This window comes from Aureobasidium melanogenum (assembly GCF_000721775.1).
Source record: "Aureobasidium melanogenum CBS 110374 unplaced genomic scaffold scaffold_13, whole genome shotgun sequence".
In the NCBI taxonomy this organism is placed as follows: domain Eukaryota; kingdom Fungi; phylum Ascomycota; class Dothideomycetes; order Dothideales; family Saccotheciaceae; genus Aureobasidium; species Aureobasidium melanogenum.
The window spans coordinates 300,108-313,852 of NW_024470065.1; the positions used below are offsets into that span (position 1 = coordinate 300,108).

General features: G+C 51.1%; 6 protein-coding genes across 6 annotated transcripts; 2 read left to right on the forward strand and 4 right to left on the reverse strand.

Moving 5' to 3' along the window:
* Positions 1-780: 780 nt before the first annotated feature.
* On the reverse strand, positions 781-2,686 carry M437DRAFT_33373 (uncharacterized protein; the record flags this gene model as incomplete). Its single annotated transcript, XM_041019247.1, has 2 exons — positions 781-1,561; positions 1,614-2,686. Coding segments are annotated over 2 exons (1,854 nt in total), but the record flags the coding sequence as incomplete, so codon positions are not given.
* Positions 2,687-4,520: 1,834 nt separating this feature from the next.
* Positions 4,521-5,756, forward strand: M437DRAFT_50598 (NAD(P)-binding protein; the record flags this gene model as incomplete). Its single annotated transcript, XM_041022038.1, has 2 exons — positions 4,521-5,012; positions 5,064-5,756. 2 exons carry the CDS (start codon positions 4,521-4,523, stop codon positions 5,754-5,756), a joined length of 1,185 nt encoding a protein of 394 aa, XP_040878911.1.
* Positions 5,757-6,085: 329 nt separating this feature from the next.
* On the forward strand, positions 6,086-7,727 carry M437DRAFT_85332 (uncharacterized protein; the record flags this gene model as incomplete). The annotated part of the gene is made up of 3 exons (XM_041028274.1): positions 6,086-6,388; positions 6,439-7,143; positions 7,194-7,727. 3 exons carry the CDS (start codon positions 6,086-6,088, stop codon positions 7,725-7,727), a joined length of 1,542 nt encoding a protein of 513 aa, XP_040878912.1.
* A 1,011-nt stretch (positions 7,728-8,738) lies between these two features.
* Positions 8,739-9,512, reverse strand: M437DRAFT_17346 (density-regulated protein DRP1; the record flags this gene model as incomplete). The annotated part of the gene is made up of 4 exons (XM_041018900.1): positions 8,739-9,139; positions 9,240-9,327; positions 9,405-9,424; positions 9,479-9,512. Coding segments are annotated over 4 exons (543 nt in total), but the record flags the coding sequence as incomplete, so codon positions are not given.
* A 470-nt stretch (positions 9,513-9,982) lies between these two features.
* On the reverse strand, positions 9,983-10,963 carry M437DRAFT_50976 (class I glutamine amidotransferase-like protein; the record flags this gene model as incomplete). The annotated part of the gene is made up of 2 exons (XM_041022106.1): positions 9,983-10,743; positions 10,819-10,963. 2 exons carry the CDS (start codon positions 10,961-10,963, stop codon positions 9,983-9,985), a joined length of 906 nt encoding a protein of 301 aa, XP_040878914.1.
* Positions 10,964-11,793: 830 nt separating this feature from the next.
* Positions 11,794-12,845, reverse strand: M437DRAFT_50964 (mitochondrial carrier; the record flags this gene model as incomplete). The annotated part of the gene is made up of 2 exons (XM_041022104.1): positions 11,794-12,688; positions 12,757-12,845. 2 exons carry the CDS (start codon positions 12,843-12,845, stop codon positions 11,794-11,796), a joined length of 984 nt encoding a protein of 327 aa, XP_040878915.1.
* Between the last annotated feature and the right edge of the window lie 900 nt (positions 12,846-13,745).

Genomic DNA, 13,745 nt, shown 5'->3' on the forward strand with positions numbered 1-13,745 from the left:
GTGAAAGCACAAACGCGTGCAGATATGTGAAAAGAAAGAACTCGACACGACAAAAGCGTGGAGTGGGGGATGAAAATAGGAAGCAGAAATGTCGAAATGGTGTAAGTCGATGAGTTGAAGAAACAACTTTTACTGAAGCTCAGGGAAGAACTTCGCATAGGGGTTCTCCTTGGCCTTGTTTGTGTTGCTGCTGTTGTCCGAAGGGAACAACGATTGCTCGTCAAATTGAGCGCCGAGACCATAATCGTTGTTCGAGGGGAAGAGAGAATCGGTGTTGTTGTAGTCGGAAGGCAGATATTTGGACATGTCGAAGTCGTCATCGGCCATGTTCATGTCCATAGAAGCATCACCACCAAAGCCTTGGTGAGTCAGAGGTTGAGGGACAGTGAGCATAGGATCAGAACCATTGACCAGGAACTGAGGTCGTGAGAACAAAAGACTCTGGTCGCTGATGTAGTTGCTTGGACCTGCTTGGAAACCTTGTTCCATCTTGAAGCCGTTGTTGGCGACAAAGTGAGGGCTGTCCTCAGGTGTGGGAGGGTTGAATGCGTCGTCGAAAGATGTCTCACCTTGAAGCAGCGTCGAGTTGGGTGCAGTATTAACAGCAGACGAATCGTGCGACAAACGGCGATCATCAACAAGCGAAGGGGTGTAAAGAGGGTTGTTGACACCTGGAGTGAAGGCACTAGCCCAATCAAAGTTGAAGTGATCAACGAACTCTGGCTGGAAGTCCATAGCCATGTTGAAGTCGGGGCTCTCAAAGGGAGTTATGATACCTTGGCCGATGGAGGGCACCGAGAATTCTTGAGGAGAAGTCAAGGTGGTGGACAGGTCACTCACTGGAGGGTACTGCTCTGTCTGCATGAAGGGGGTTGTGGATGTGGATGCAGAGGCCGACGAGGTTGATGGGGTGGCTGCGCTTGCAGCGACACTTCCAACCAGTTTGATGGGTTGCTGGATAGGCTCTTTCTGATCAGGCTTCACCTTGGTCTTGCCGTTCTTCACCGTTGTCTTTGAACGAATGTATACCCAGCCATGGGCTTTCTCCATATGTGACTTGCAGTTACTGAGGCGCTTCGACTGGTAAGGGCAGTTGTTTACAGTGGACCAGTAACAAGCATACATGATTGGAGACTCGGCATGCTTGTCGTTGACATGGCGTTCACACTCTTTCTCGGTGGGCCAGCCCTCCTCGTGATACTTGCAGTCAGTGTGAGGACACTTCCAAGGACGTTCGTGACTCTTCATGTGTTTGGTACGGTCGCAAGGACGGCGGAAGATCTTGTCACATCCGTCAAAGCCGCAGTCGTACGTCTTGATAGGCTCGCCCTTTCTACGACGTGCCATGGACCTCTCCACGTCATCATTCAAAGAGTCGGCCATGATGGGACGCTTCGATGAAGACATGGAGTGGTCTGCAACAGAAGAAAGGACGGAGCCATCGAGCAGAGAAATGTCTTTGCCTGCTTTGTGGCGGACGAGTTGGAGAGGTGTGTTGTGAGTCACACTGTCGGCTGCACCTCCCCTGAGGTGGCCGCCCCGCAGTTGCAGGCGTTCATCACTGAGTCATACGTTAGCGCCAAGTCTAAATTTGGAACATCAGAACCACTTACGGAGTAACATCCATCTCGTCGAGCTCTTCTCCACGTTCTTTCTTTGCGCGAGTTGATGCAACGATCTGTGCGTATCTGCGGATTTGGCCGACCAAGTCGATGAAGTAGTTGCTGGTGTATGGACGATCTGAAGGTGAGCAGTGGTCTGACTCGTGGACGATGTCGACAGTAGCGTGAAGACAGTCGATGTAGGTTTCGCAAAAGTTGAGATAATCAGAAGGAGTACGAGAGTAATCCTGAGAAAGAGAACGAAAATAAGCAACTGAGCGGGCAGAAAGTCCGCAGTAGATACTTACAGGAGCCAAGAAAACCAAAGTCTTTTCGAGGTCACGAAGGGTGGTGATTTGGCGAGAGGCGATGCGTCGAGGAACACCTCTGACAAGGGGATGGAAGTCCTTAAGAGCTTGTTGCTTGAGGATAGGCTTGACGATGAAGTTGTGGATCTGCTCGCATGCGAACTCGCTGAGGTGTTCGTCAGCGTACGAGCTTGAGGCTGAAGAGGGAGATCTCTTCAATGCGGAGCCTGACAATAGACAATAATTAGCGCTGCCTAAATTATCAACAATAGGAAGTAAGTGAATATTACCTTTGGTCGAAGCCTTGGTCTTCTTGGTGTCGAATTCGTCAGAATCGGCAATGCTAGAACCCAGACCACTGTCATAAGCATTGTTGGGACTATCACGACGTTCTTGGGCGATGCCTTCAAGACCAGAGTTGTCTAGAACACAACGAGGGTGAGGCAAGGCTTCAGGCTCGGCAAGAAGCTTTCCAAGAGCAGCGGCAGAATTGTTGTCGGCGATGGCTTGATCGACTTTGGCAAGAAGGTCTGCAGCTCTGCGTTCGCCAGCACCGATAAGCAAGTCTTCAAGGGCTTTGGGACTTGTAACAGAACGAGTCGTCATAGACCGAGCGACAGCGTCGAGAGGGTTGAAGAGTTCTGATTTGTTTGAAGATGGAGAGTGGAAAGTGGTTCCTTTTTGGATAGACAGGCCAGCAAAGGAGTCGATCAGGGCAGCAGTGGTTGAGGGACTGCCCTGACGACGGCGGGGATGAGAAGAGGTTTTGGATGGCATGTCGGAAGGATGCTGTTGGTACAGCTAAGTGGTCTGAGAGGGTGCGTTGGTCGAATCAAACAGGGCCAGGATGGTGTTGATTGGTCGCAAGACACGGCCAGTGCGGGTGAGTCACGTCCGAGAAGCAGCGACAGCTCCGAATGGTTGACCCAGACAGGGCGCAGATTGGAAGTGGACAGCAATGCGAGTTGTGGTGTGGATAGCAAGAGCTTGACCGGTGACGGCGGCGGTGTCGAGATGCGGGCTAGTGGGCGCAAAGTCAAGATTCGAGAATGGAGTAAAACAGACGTCGAAAGTTCGGGCGCGAAGAAGGGGCAGATGAATAGTTGCGAGGCCAAGCAAGGATTATGATGTTTGAGCGAAGGCCACGTTGACAAAGTCGAAGAAAAGCACCGGGAGGGAATCGTTGGTTCGTCTTCCTGAGGTCGTCGCAGCGGTTCTTGAAGATGTTAGGCAGCAGCCATTCGTACTCCGCCTCACCTTCCTTCCTCGGATCACGCGTCCACGTGCACACCTTACCAACTTGATCCCTGTTGCTTGATGATGCTAATTATTATAGCTGCTCTCTCTTGGTAGAATGTTCAAATTTAATGCTTATACCACCCACTCTTCAACTCGACTCTGCTTCTCAAGTCCTCACCTTCGTGGCAAGTCATCATCAGGGTCCGTGGTCTCTCCAGACCGTTGGCGTCAAGTCGGCTCTCGGCCAAAATGTAACGCCGCCGGGCTGTGCTCCTCCCAGGAAAATGGTCGCTTCCAGGTTCCATTCAAGTCGTTCTGCTTCTCTCGCGGGAGGATCAGAAATCAACTTTCATGAGTCGGCCGTAAGCCTGCCGCTGGATGAAAGGATCAACAAATGACTGTTCGCCTTGCAGCGGAGCTGTACCGCGACTCGGCAGTGTCAAGATGTCTGTCGTGAGCCGTGTTGCTTCACCGGATGATAGGGCTGAAATCACATGATATCGCGGTCGGGGTCTCGAAGATTGCACAAGATGTGCTCAAAGGATTGTGCAAGCAAGTCATGAATGACAAAAGCTCGCTACATCTAACTCTCACGTATTTACTCACTAGCTATCTGCTCTGTACAGGCTATGCAAACTCGCCGGGTCTCATCATTGTACATGACTCTCGAGAATTGGCAGCTCAAGTTCTCTGTTCATAGAGGAGCGCTGTGACCTTCCACAATGCAGATGCAAAATGCCAAGCAAACACGACTCCATCCATCTTCCAAATTTCTTCAGCAAACTTCTCTTCTCTCACTACATCACATCAGTCACGCATCATATCGTGTACAAACCCGCACACCATTCTGCTTGAGAAACGTTGTCATCTCAGAGGTAAGCTTTGTCTTTCCAACAGCACATATCACCCTCTCCTCGGATGATGAAGTATTTTCGGATGTAAAAATTATTGTCTTGTCCGAGAGCGCAAAACCCTGTGGACATTTTCCGTTGCCTTCCTTCTGACTTTTACCCCTGTCCTTCTACTTGTATACCAAGAAGTCTACGTCTTGTTCATTGCTAACAAGAATAATCAGGTTTTCAACAATCCTCTGTGGGCCATGGTTTTGGTGCTGGAGAACGACATGAGGTGGATGACCTTACTTGAATATCTATAGTTTAGCATGGTAATACACCTACATTATCTATTCACATCATTGAGCTTTTCAAAATCGTGTTCCAGTGCATGTCTTGAGAATGGCGTGAGTGTCTACATCCAGGGACTGGCCAATCTCCCGAGTAGCAATTTCCCCGCGAACAGATCGACCGACTTTGGGTGCTCCCATCTCAACTAAATTGACCATCCTTCTTACACAACCCAAACACACGACTCAATGGCCACCCCAAACAGTAATATCGGTCGCAAGACGACATCGACCAAGGATCTGGGCCATGTGCTCATCACTGGAGGATGCGGCGGTCTAGGAACACAGATCATCAACCTCCTGCTCGAACGCAATGCGTGCACCAAGCTCTCAGCAATGGACCTGCGACCTGCTGCCGAGCCTATCAAGGGCTGCGAATACCACTTTGGAGATCTCACGGACGAGGGTGCTATGCGCGAGCTGTTTGTCAAGATCAAGCCCAGCATTGTCATCCACACTGCCAGCCCCAAGTTCAACATGCCCGACGAGATCTTGTACAAAGTCAATGTCGACGGAACCAAGACACTTCTTCGCGTAGCTTCTGAGACTGGAGTCAAGGCCTTTGTCTATACCAGCAGTGCTAGTGTCATCAGCGACAGCGCGACCGACCTGATCAACGCCGACGAGACCTACCCTCTTGTGACCGGCAAGGAGCAACCTGACTACTACACCAACACAAAGGTACGCACCGGAAGCCCACCCGAACTCTACCACCACTAACTTGCATTGAAGGCTCTTGCCGAGATGGCCGTTACCCAGTACAATCGCCCTGCCTCTAACCCTCGTTTCCTCACCTGCGCACTTCGTCCTTCTGGTATCTTCGGCGTCAACGATCAGACCCTTCTTCCTGGTATGCTCGGAGCATACTACAAGGGCCAGACCAAGTTCCAGCTTGGCGACAACACCAACCTTTTCGATTTCACCGAGTCTGTCAATGTCGCCCACGCACATCATCTGGCAGCGGCTGCTCTCCTGACAACATATGAGCGCGAAGAGGCAGGACAGATTGCTCCATTGAGTCACGAGAAGGTAGATGGCGAATCTTTCTTCATTACCAACGATGCGCCCATGTACTTCTGGGACTTTACTCGTACTGCATGGAAAGAAGCTGGTGATACAACCACACCCAGCCAGGTCTGGACGATTCCCAAGGACTTTGGACTGTTCATCGCAACTTTGTTCGAGTACATTTTCTGGATCTTCCAGCTCGGAGTGCCAAACTTGACCAGACAAAAGGTCAAGTACAGCTGCATGACGAGATACTACAGTATTGAGAAGGCCAAGAGAAGACTGGGTTACAGACCAGTCGTGGGCATTACTGAGGGACTCAAGAGAGGAGTGGCAGACACCATCAGACGAGGATTAGTACCAGGCAGTCCTGAAGAGGCGCAGCGTCTGGCTGCAGAGTCCAAGAAGGCTCAGTAAATAGACTTGCAATAACAGAGTTGATATGATTGCAATATAAAAGCTTCCCCACAGTGATGTTCAAAATGTTGGCTAAATGAGCCCGATTAGGAAGGATGTTTTGTTTGTTTGCTCTGGAGATGGATCGGCTGCGCGGACTGCAGCTCCCGCTTCCCCTCGTTGTTTCAACTTTGCGACAAACAGAGACGAACAGGCAAGCTCTGACTCGTCTTGTGCCTACTCGATTGGTCGAGCCTGTCTTTTATCAATTGCCTTGGTTTTCTCTTCGACTCTTCAATTCTTCTCAACCCTTTTCGCCCGCTGCGTCTGGAACAGCACTTTCACCTACCATGGCCGACACATACCTTTCTTTCCTGCGCTCACCATCCGAGTCCGCGCTTGCATCTGATGCTGCCCTTCATTATATCACCACTACTACCTCAATCCACGAGTCTGTCGCCATCATCAAGCATTACCAGGCCCAGGAGAAGGTCCTCAAGAAGAAGTCCGAGAATGTCTTGAGCTCTTATGGTAGCTCCGATGGTGCCGTCGTCGAGACAGAAACCACCTTTGAGTTCATTCGTGGAGGTGGTACTATCCTGCCACAGATGGATGACAACATGCTGGCTGACTCGATCGCTACTCTTCCTATGGTTGGTACTGTTCTACATACTGACAAGCTCCCAAGACTTACACACATCAGGTACACGTCGTCCAATACAACTCTCAAGGCAAGATCAGCCAGATCAGACTCTACTGGGACCAAGCAACCATTCTCAGACAGGTCGAAGCCATTGGCAAGAGTGGTCGCAACTGGCCCATCCGTGACGGCACAAACATGATCAAGACCATCAAGAACAGTATCAACAATGCCGGCTCCACCTCTACATCTCTGCCTGTCCGCCCCGCCTCGAACCAATCGCAATCCGGCGGTCGTCAGAACGGCGATTTCCACGCTCGTCTGTTCGCCACTGGTGAGGGTCAGGAACCCCGTAGCCAGACCAACATCAACCCCGAGTATGCTGTTCGTACATCAGCCAAGCCCGCTCCTCGTCAGATGGATGAGATCTTCGCAAATGGTAGCAACAGTGAAGGTTACAAGCCTGAAGGAAAGCCCAAGGCCGGTTCTGGCAAGAACTTCCAAGACAACCGTCTCTTCGACGAGAACACTCAACCCCAAAGAATCCTGTCTCCCGAAAGCAAGAAGATCGACCCCAGGAAATATGACCACTTCGAATTCTCCTCAGGCGAGGGTAGTGCCCCTGCTTCCGACATTCACAGACGCATGTCTACCAAGGGCTCGACGCACACAAGCAACTGGGACTTCCAAGACTTCACCACCCCTGAGAAGCACAAGCCTAGACCCAACCCCGAGCAGGAGCGTCACATTGGTCCTGGTGTAGACGAGGTATGTCTGGTTTTGGTCTTCTTTTCTTTTTTTTCTCTAACGTGATACAGGATCAAATCTCCCCCGAGAAACGTCCCATCGTTCACGCTGCTCGTCCTGATGCCAACGCTCACTTCGAGATCTCGGATGACAGTCCTGCTGGCCCCAAGGCACCATTCAGCAACCACACCAATGTCGACAAGTCTAGACGCGGTGATGAATACCAACCTCACTTCAACATCGGTCAATCAGATGCTCCCAAGAAGATTTACAAGACTGCAGGAAACGGAATGGGCGGACGTTCTGGTGCCCCTACACTCTGGGACGACCCTGAAGAAGTTGCCCCTGAGAAGCCTATCTACAAGACCTACGGTAACGGTATGGGTGGACGTAGGGACGGCGGCCTGTCATGGGATATTGGCGATGACGGCGACGACTCCAGAGGACCCGCCATCTACAAGACACGAGGCGATGGTATGGGAGGTCGCCGTGACAAGAATGCTACCACTGAGAACGATGCTGTTTCTGGTGCGAAGGGTTATGCATCTTCAGCACGCGCTCAGAACTACCACTCTTCTCAGAGAGATGACGAGTACGAGTTCTAGAAGGTCCGGCTTTTGACGAGCATGGACCCAGGCGTAATGGAGTAACGACTTCTACGGGATTTTCTTTTCGCGTTCCCAAAGGGGACATACCTCTTTTATAGGAAGGATTCAGTGTTGTTCCGACTTTTTGATACGAACATAATGGATATGATTTGATACTCTTCAATGTGTTCCTTGCTTCGCATATGAGAAAACATGATCTTTGAACGTCGTAGCAACAGTGAAGCAAGATGCCTTCTATTGACGCAATTCTGAGTAGAGCAACAATTACCCAAAGAGCAGAAAGGAAGAGCGGCATTGTGAACAGTGTGTGTCACTCAATGCTACACCAGACTCAAAGCATTAGAATCACTACTTTGTCATGATTATATCGCTTGCTTCAATGCCTCAAGGGTTCGTACCATAGAAATGTACAGATTTAGTGGTTAAATCGCGTCAGCATCGCATTAAATGAACTCAGACCGCTGCTCTTTGTGTACTACTGTAGATCAGCCTCCCAAGACTCTCGATCTGGTCCAAGCATCTTCATGAGGACTACCAAAGGCGTTGGCAGGGGTTGTTAAGAGCTTGCGATTGTAATGTCAGATTACTCGGCCACCTCGTTTGGACACTGCTCTTGACGTATACGGCCTACGGACAGTTGATCATGCTGAAGATCTTGGAAAAGGTTTGTTTCATCATCGTCAGGTTCCGCGGAGTGTATTGTTTTCTGCTCATCTGATCTGAATCCATCTTCAAGTTGAAGAACATGTGTTATCATGAAAGGGACAGCATACTAAAGATGGTAGGGCTGCTTTCTTTTGAATCAGATCGTCCGAAGAAGCACTTGGTAATGAGAAACTCACAAGAGTTGCGAAACTGCTTTTCTCTCCTGTGACCAAGAGGAGTCCAATTCTCGAGGATATCAAAACTGCTGCCTTTTCTCTGTTGCAACAGCAAAAATCCAAGCTCTTGTCATACTTCCAACTTCCTCCCCTACTGAGGCGCAACCATGGGCGGCTCAGCCTTATTCTTCTTCTTCTTATCCTCGACCAACTCGACATTATCCTCCGGAATCTGTTCATACTTCTCACAAAGCCACTCCAGAATATCCTCACTCAAATCTCCTTGGATCGTAATAACCTCACCCACTCCTCCTGGCATTTTCGTCGCCGAAGACCCAGTAGCAAACTTCTTGCCCAGCTCTTTTGCGACCTTCTTGATGTCCAGGCCGAATGCCTCGAGACCCGAGACTTCGGTGACGTGTTTGCGTTTGTTACGTTCTACGCGCTTTATGATTACTTTGGAGGTGGCGAGTTCTTCGGCGCGACGGGCTTCGAGGGCGGAGGCTTTTGCTTCTTTCTTCTTTGCGTCTTTTTCGGCGCGTTTTTGGGCGTCTACTGACAGGGTGGAGAGGTTTGCTGCTACGGCGTCTGTTTTTGTTTTGGAAGATGTCAGTGAGATACAAGACTGTGGGTAGGGTGGATTGTGGTATAGACAGGCGGTGAGTAAGGGCAAGTTACGGAGACGAACCTTCAGAGTAGAGCTTGTTGTGTAGCTCGGGGTGCTTGGACTCAAGCCATTCTTCACACTTCTTTGTTGTGCCGCCGAATTCGCAGTACTGTGTGAGAAGGTCCGATCAGTTTCCCATGCTCTTTGATATATTTTGTTGCTAGCGGCGCGCTTTGCCTAACCTACTTCTGGAGGAAGACTGCAGACTGCGAATGATGTGGTCAGTGAGGGGAACGTAGAAATTGAGCTTCAAGCCTTACCTCCGCAGTAGACGATCTGTTTGGGGGGTAGGACTGCTGTCTCGGACATGATTGCTGTATGGATTGTGTCTCTACAGGGACGAGGCGGATTTTGGAGGGGCAGCACTCGACGTCAGTTTGGGAAAACATGCGCGGGGTCTTGCGGTCTTGGCATTCACTTCTCCACATCCGACATCACTCCATCTGCTGACTTGTTTTCCTACCATCCAATCACCAAAAGTATCCGAGGTAGAAAGTGTTTGTCAAAAGTGTTCATATCTCATTCTCGTGATCAAGCTGCATAGCTAGCTAGGTATGTAGGGTTTTCTGGAGTTTCTTCCATCTCTTCAACCATGTTCCAGGTCGAAAAGGCCATAACAGTACAAAAGCAAATCTCACAGCATGTTGCTGAGCGAGGAGAGCGTCGTGTTTCAGAGGCGCTTTCCTGCTGCAAATGCCTTCTGCAGACTGGAAAACGACAGTCACGTCGAGTTCCCAAATCTCTGTTGATACATGAGGGGTCAATTAGACATCAACACCCTTGCAAACGACACCCTTGTGCCATTCGTATTGCATCTTGCGAGCGACCTCATTGGCCGACTCATAGCTAACCAGAGCACTGACAAGATAAAAGGCGGCATCGAGACCAGTCGAAATACCACCGCTGGTGATGACGCGAAGTCCACCAAGCTTGAGCTGAGCACGTCTAGCGTTGCTCTCACGACGAGTGTTGCTCTGTTTGAAAGAGAAGCTGCCCTTGCGAGCATTGCTGGGACGACGACCCGTCTTAGAGTCGGAGCGTGTGCGGATGTAGGGGTTGTTTTCGTCTTCGTCAATGTCGAAGCGAAGGTTGTTGACGACATAGCGCTCTTCCATGACATCGAAGCGCTCAGACATGTCGCGATGGGAAACACTCTGGTTGAGGTTCTCCATCTTGATCATGTAGTCGGGGTGGGTGGTGACGGACAGTCCGGAAAGGATACCAGTCTCGGCCACAAAGAGAGAGCCAGTGCAAACCGACATGAGAGTTCTCTCTCTCATGGGGTTCTTGGTCTGGATATCGGCGTACGACTTGATCAGAGCCATGGGCTCGGTCGCCTTGTTCTTGCCGAAGTAGGGGATGCTGAGGACGTTATCGGTGCCTCCACCGGGGACAATGACAACGTCGTAGTTGGCGAGGTGCTTGTGAGCCTCGCGGAAGGTCATGTCGGTCTTGAACGAGACGCCCTGAGCAGACTTGACAAGATCGGAGTCGCCGACAAGGGTGACTTCGAAAGCCTTGCTTTCTGTGGTTCGCAGGTCAGTCACTGAGCTTCCAAGGACAATACACAAGAGCACGTGATGCCTGGAGTGCAGCTTACCAGGGTCATTGATATCATGGCGAGCATGGCTGAGAACTTCAAGAGGACCGATGAAGTCGAGAGCGTCGAGGCCTTCGTGGAGGGTGAACAGGACCTTGACGGGCTCGGGCATAGTGCCATCACCGTCCTCAGCGATTGCACTCATCGTGCCGGTATTGTAGTATGAGAATTGGAAAAAGTAGTTAAAGGTTGTTGTTTGAGACTCAGATGAGCCGATGGGAAAGAAAGAAGGAAGCAGAAGGGCAGCAGATGTCTGGCTTTTGTAGTCACAGTCAAGAGCTTAGCTACGAGGGAGCTCCCACATCTAGCTTGGGGTGAGCTGATCCATCACGCTCCTGCTCAGGTACCTGCAACTGCATTCTTCCCCATACTTTTACCCCGCACTTGGATCTGCATGGGAGGACGGCCACGGAAGGCGTGCACTAGCGGGTAAACCTTGAGAGAGAGCTCTGAAACGCTCACATGGGAGGTGCGACCATTTTACTTGCATCAATCCAAGCAGCAAACATTCCTACAGCAAGGCAGGCACTGTTCGAGCGACTTCTATCGAATATACAAGCCAATTGCTCGACGACAACAACTCGGAAGCTGCAAGCAGCATGGTCTCCTGACTGGTACCGTGATGATCTCCAGGGAAGCAAAAGCTTCAGGAAGCTACCCCACGTCGCCCATGACATGTTTTGGGTTAGCTGATTACGTTTGGGTGTCATGCGACACACGACTGTTACAATGAGACTAGTTTCGGAGGAAGGTCATGGCGAGCTCAGGTACCTACGAGTGACCGGTCTTGCGGGATTAACTTGCCTGAGGTGTCGGAGCTCCGGCCTGAGAGGTCGCGTGTACTACGACAGCATAGAAGATGACTGACATTAGTGGGCAAGAGGTACTGGGGATCAAAGCTTGCATCTCAGCTCTAGACGAGAGGACTATCAACAAAGCTATCAATGCATGTTCCAACAGATTGGCCTGCTTCAGTCATTGCTTTCCTTCCAGAACCTCAAACGATCGCAAAGTGTCAATTGCTCTCTCATATGTCCACATGGTGATAGCACTGGCGGGAGCAGCCTTGAACAGACCCACAGTCAAGCCTCTGTAGAGAGACCGTACACCTTCCTTGGCTACAATTGAAGCCATGGTGCGCATGACACCAGTCTCATAGACTGGGATGTTCTTGTGGACGTATCTTGCTCTCGTGGGACCTTGAACTTGCAGTCTCTTTCTGACAGTGTCGAGCGGGAAGACGGCTGTCTTGGATAGCATACTGGCCATTACACCTGCTATGGCGTCACCAGAACCAAGAGATTCCAGAGGCATAGACACACCAGCAAAGGCAGGCTTCAATGCTTCGTAAAAGGCGAAGAAAAGGCCCATGTATGGCACAATCTGGCCAATGCCTGCGCCCAGACCACGAAAGAAGCCTTTCGGACCTTCGTTTCTTGAGATGTCGCGAATGGACGATAGAAGAGAATTGTAGACGCGATCATTGCCTTGAGCAGCGAAACGTGTGCGGAGAAGATCGAGCGGGTATGTAGCGGTAGTAGCGGCTGTGCCTGCGACAGCGCCAGCAATGAAGCTGACAGCAGTGCCGGGCAGCTTGTAGTTGGGGGTGAGCTCATCGATAGCTTGTGTAGCAGAACGATATGCTAGGAACTGGATGCCTCCATATGCCAGGTACATGCCCTCTGCAGGCACGTTGCCCTTCCACAGTCCAGTCAAGCCTTCTTCGCGAAGAATGGTCTTGAGAGTGAGCAGGGTACCCTTGTAGACGGGCCCTTTATGCGCATGGTGAGCGTAGGATAGAGGATCAGAGAGTGAATGAATCTGTAGCTGCAGGCGGATCTTGACGACGTCGAGAGGAGCTATGCAGAACCTGGCGCAAAATGTTAGTGACTGTCGTGGTGAGGGACAAGCGAGGACGCGTGAGGTTGGGGCGCATACCTTGAGACGAGGCCGGCTATGGCACCAGCAGCGACGACCTGGGAGCGAGAGCCCTCATCTCGAAGCTGCTCGACCTTGTTCTCAGACATGCATCGGCCGGTTTGAAGGATAAATAAAGCAGGTGGATGCCAAACACCGACCAGAATCTGGAGAACCGAGGGAAAGGAAGGAACAGAGCTTGGACGCCGCCGTCACACTCCACAGTCGCTGTTTCCTCGACCAGTTCGCCCTTTCGACCTCTTTCCTTTGTCTCTCGCTTGATTCAAAAAAGTAATGAGTGCAGCTGTGCGACCCTCAGCATTTCTCTTGCGCAGAGCACGCCGTGTGCCTGTGGCACAATGTTTCGCGCGACGATGGCAGACGGCGGCTGTAAAGCCCGCAACCTACGACGAGATGCTTGAACTGATGGAGGTCGAGTATCCTGATCCCAATAAGCCTCGCTCCAGGCCTTCTCGTGCAGTCAGAGTTCCGTCGCCCGCACAGGATTTACAGCAACAGCACGACCAATCCATCACTGCCTCCGAGCCAGCTTTAGATGCTCCCAATACGACACCAGGAATCACTGGTACCGAAAATGCTCGACCACAGCCCAAATACAAATCCGCAAACAAGAAGCTGCCTGCGTCACCAAGAAAGACTGGTCATGATGAGTACAAGGCTCGTCGCATACCTCCACCAGTTTACAAGCCAACCCCCGATCACGTCAACGATCAAGTCCTAGAGAAGACCACGATCCGCACGTCACAGCCATCGGCCAATGGTTCAGACCAGTCACAAGCACTGGGAACTTATGACCCTCGTACTTCTATCGACTCTGCTGAATCTCAGGATCAATCTTCTATCGTATCAAGAGGACCACGAAAAGCACCCAATCGAGATGATTCACCCGCCCAGACACTGCGCAGGCCACTTCCCAAAGAACTCGGGCTCAACCCATTGGAAACTGTCAGGATTACAGGGGGCGGTAGGCTCAGTGGCGCTGGTCGGGT